This window comes from Mandrillus leucophaeus, unplaced genomic scaffold, assembly GCF_000951045.1.
Source record: "Mandrillus leucophaeus isolate KB7577 unplaced genomic scaffold, Mleu.le_1.0 Scaffold3, whole genome shotgun sequence".
Lineage (NCBI taxonomy): Eukaryota > Metazoa > Chordata > Mammalia > Primates > Cercopithecidae > Mandrillus > Mandrillus leucophaeus.
Window position 1 is genome coordinate 2,947,513 of NW_012103142.1, and position 2,149 is coordinate 2,949,661.

General features: G+C 39.0%; 1 protein-coding gene across 1 annotated transcript in view; it reads right to left on the reverse strand.

Moving 5' to 3' along the window:
* SRPK1 (SRSF protein kinase 1) overlaps positions 1 to 2,149 on the reverse strand; it is a 68,980-nt gene that overhangs the window by 52,003 nt on the left and 14,828 nt on the right. Inside the window, 1 exon segment of the mRNA XM_011986577.1 lies at positions 325 to 431. Within this exon segment, the coding sequence (XP_011841967.1) occupies positions 325 to 431 (107 nt within the window).

Below are 2,149 nucleotides of genomic sequence, written 5' to 3' on the forward strand. Positions count from 1 at the left end.
AATCTCGGCTCACTGCAAGCTCCGCCTCCCGGGTTCACGCCATTCTCCTGCCTCAGCCTCCCGAGTAGCTGGGACTACAGGTGCCTGCCACCACACCTAGCTAATTTTTTGTATTTTTAGTAGAGATGGCGTTCACCGTGTTAGCCAGGATGGTCTTGATCTCCTGACCTCATGATCCACCCGCCTCGGCCTCCCAAAGTGCTGGGATTACAGGTGTGGGCCACTGCACCCGGCCTTAAAACAAAAATTCTATTGGAAAAAGTAAACTCCTGACACTTTAAGAATATTAAAAAATCACTACAAAGTCAAGACTAAGATACATACTTGCTGAATAATTTTTTTGACACAAGGCAGTGGAAGCCCCTGATAATTGGACTTGATGATCCACTTGAGCAGATGGTGCCCCAAAACTTCAAATACCATGCAGATATCTAGGAATTCATTAAGGAGGAAAAAAAAAAGGCACAAAAGAACAGGGCAAGACAAGCTGTGAATTCCACTCATTAAAATATTATGTATTGTTTTCTTTCAGTATAAAAAGTTACAGAGCTTGAATGAATAAATATGTAGCTGTCAATATTCTAAAATTTCAAAGTCTAATTCTATAGTCAATGAAAGCATCCATGAAACATAAAATTGTGGGCGGCTGGCTTATCAGTATTATTATGTACATTAAAATACTCAATGGTAAAAGAAAAAGTGAAACCTACATATGCAAATAGTGAAAGAAAGCAGTAGGCTCAAGCTGTTGATTAGGTAAATTAGTTTCTTCCCTAATATCAAAATTGGTGTCCGGGGTAAAAATTCCCACTCTCACAGTTTCAAAGCAAGGAAAAACAAATCATTCCTTAACTATAGAAGAGACAAATGTACAAGAAAGACTTAAACCTCAAAAACATAAATGCCAACATTTTTTTAAGTAGGAAACTTGCTTAATGCTCTGCAGTTTACAAAACTAATCTTGATTCCAGCGCCACCATGTGTTGTCCTTATGTATGAACAACCTGATGACACCACACAGTAGGAACACTCTGAGTCTAAAATTGTGCAGGGCACAACAGGGATTTTAGTAGTATCTTGATGTCTTCCACCCCCACTAGCTTCTACATGCAAGTCAAGACATACATATACAGTAATGGTCTAGTGCTCAGACTTTAAGATTCTCCATTAAAGGAAAGCCTGAGCTCCTTGGAAAAATGGCCAAATCCAACACAGGAAAAATACAGGGTAAACTTGGAACATCTTGCTGTTCCAACAAATAAGATAATACGTCAGGAAGAAACAGGAACCATCTTGAAAAGGATCTCACCAGCCATGTGGAGACTTTTTTTTTGAGACGGAGTCTTGCTCTGTTGCCTAGGCTGGAGTGCAGTGGCGCTATCTCAGCTCACTGCAACCTCCGCCTCTCGGCCAGGCATGCACCACCATGCTGGGCTAATTTTCCTATTTTTAGTAGAGACAGGGTTTCACCATATTGGCCAGGCTGGTCTCGAACTCCTGACCTCATGATCCACCCGCCTCAGCCTCCCAAAGTGCTGGGATTAGAGGCGTGAGCCACTGCACCCGGCCAGATCATTTTAAAGAATAAAATTACGAGTTAATATATGAATTGAAAACAGAACAAGTCCACACTGATCTGAAAGTAAGTGTGGAGGCAGGAGGAAGAGAAACATCTTCTTTAGAGAAGAAAGCCAAATAATAAATATATAAGGGATTACAGAAATAGAAAATCACTATTTTACAATCACTACAGTATATACTATTACTGATTCAGATAAGAATCAGTGAATACTAAAATGACATGTGAAAGACTGTTGGGAAAAAGGATTGTCACAGTGTCAAAATATCATTCCACAGATTGCTTATTAATTACGAAAAGAACAAAGTACCTTTACAACTGCGAAATCTGGAAGGCACTGCCTTAACCAAGTGATCAAACTTATTACCACCAATGATAAGCACAAATTCACATCATGTGCCTTCTAATGCAATATACTGAGAAGACTAAAACATAATCCATGTAGTATGCTTGACAAACACGGTTAACCTGAATTTAATTATGAGGGAACAGTCAAACAAATCCAAACTAAGGTGACATAAAACAACTAGCCTAGATTCTTAAATAAATCAGAAAAAAAAAAAAAAAAAA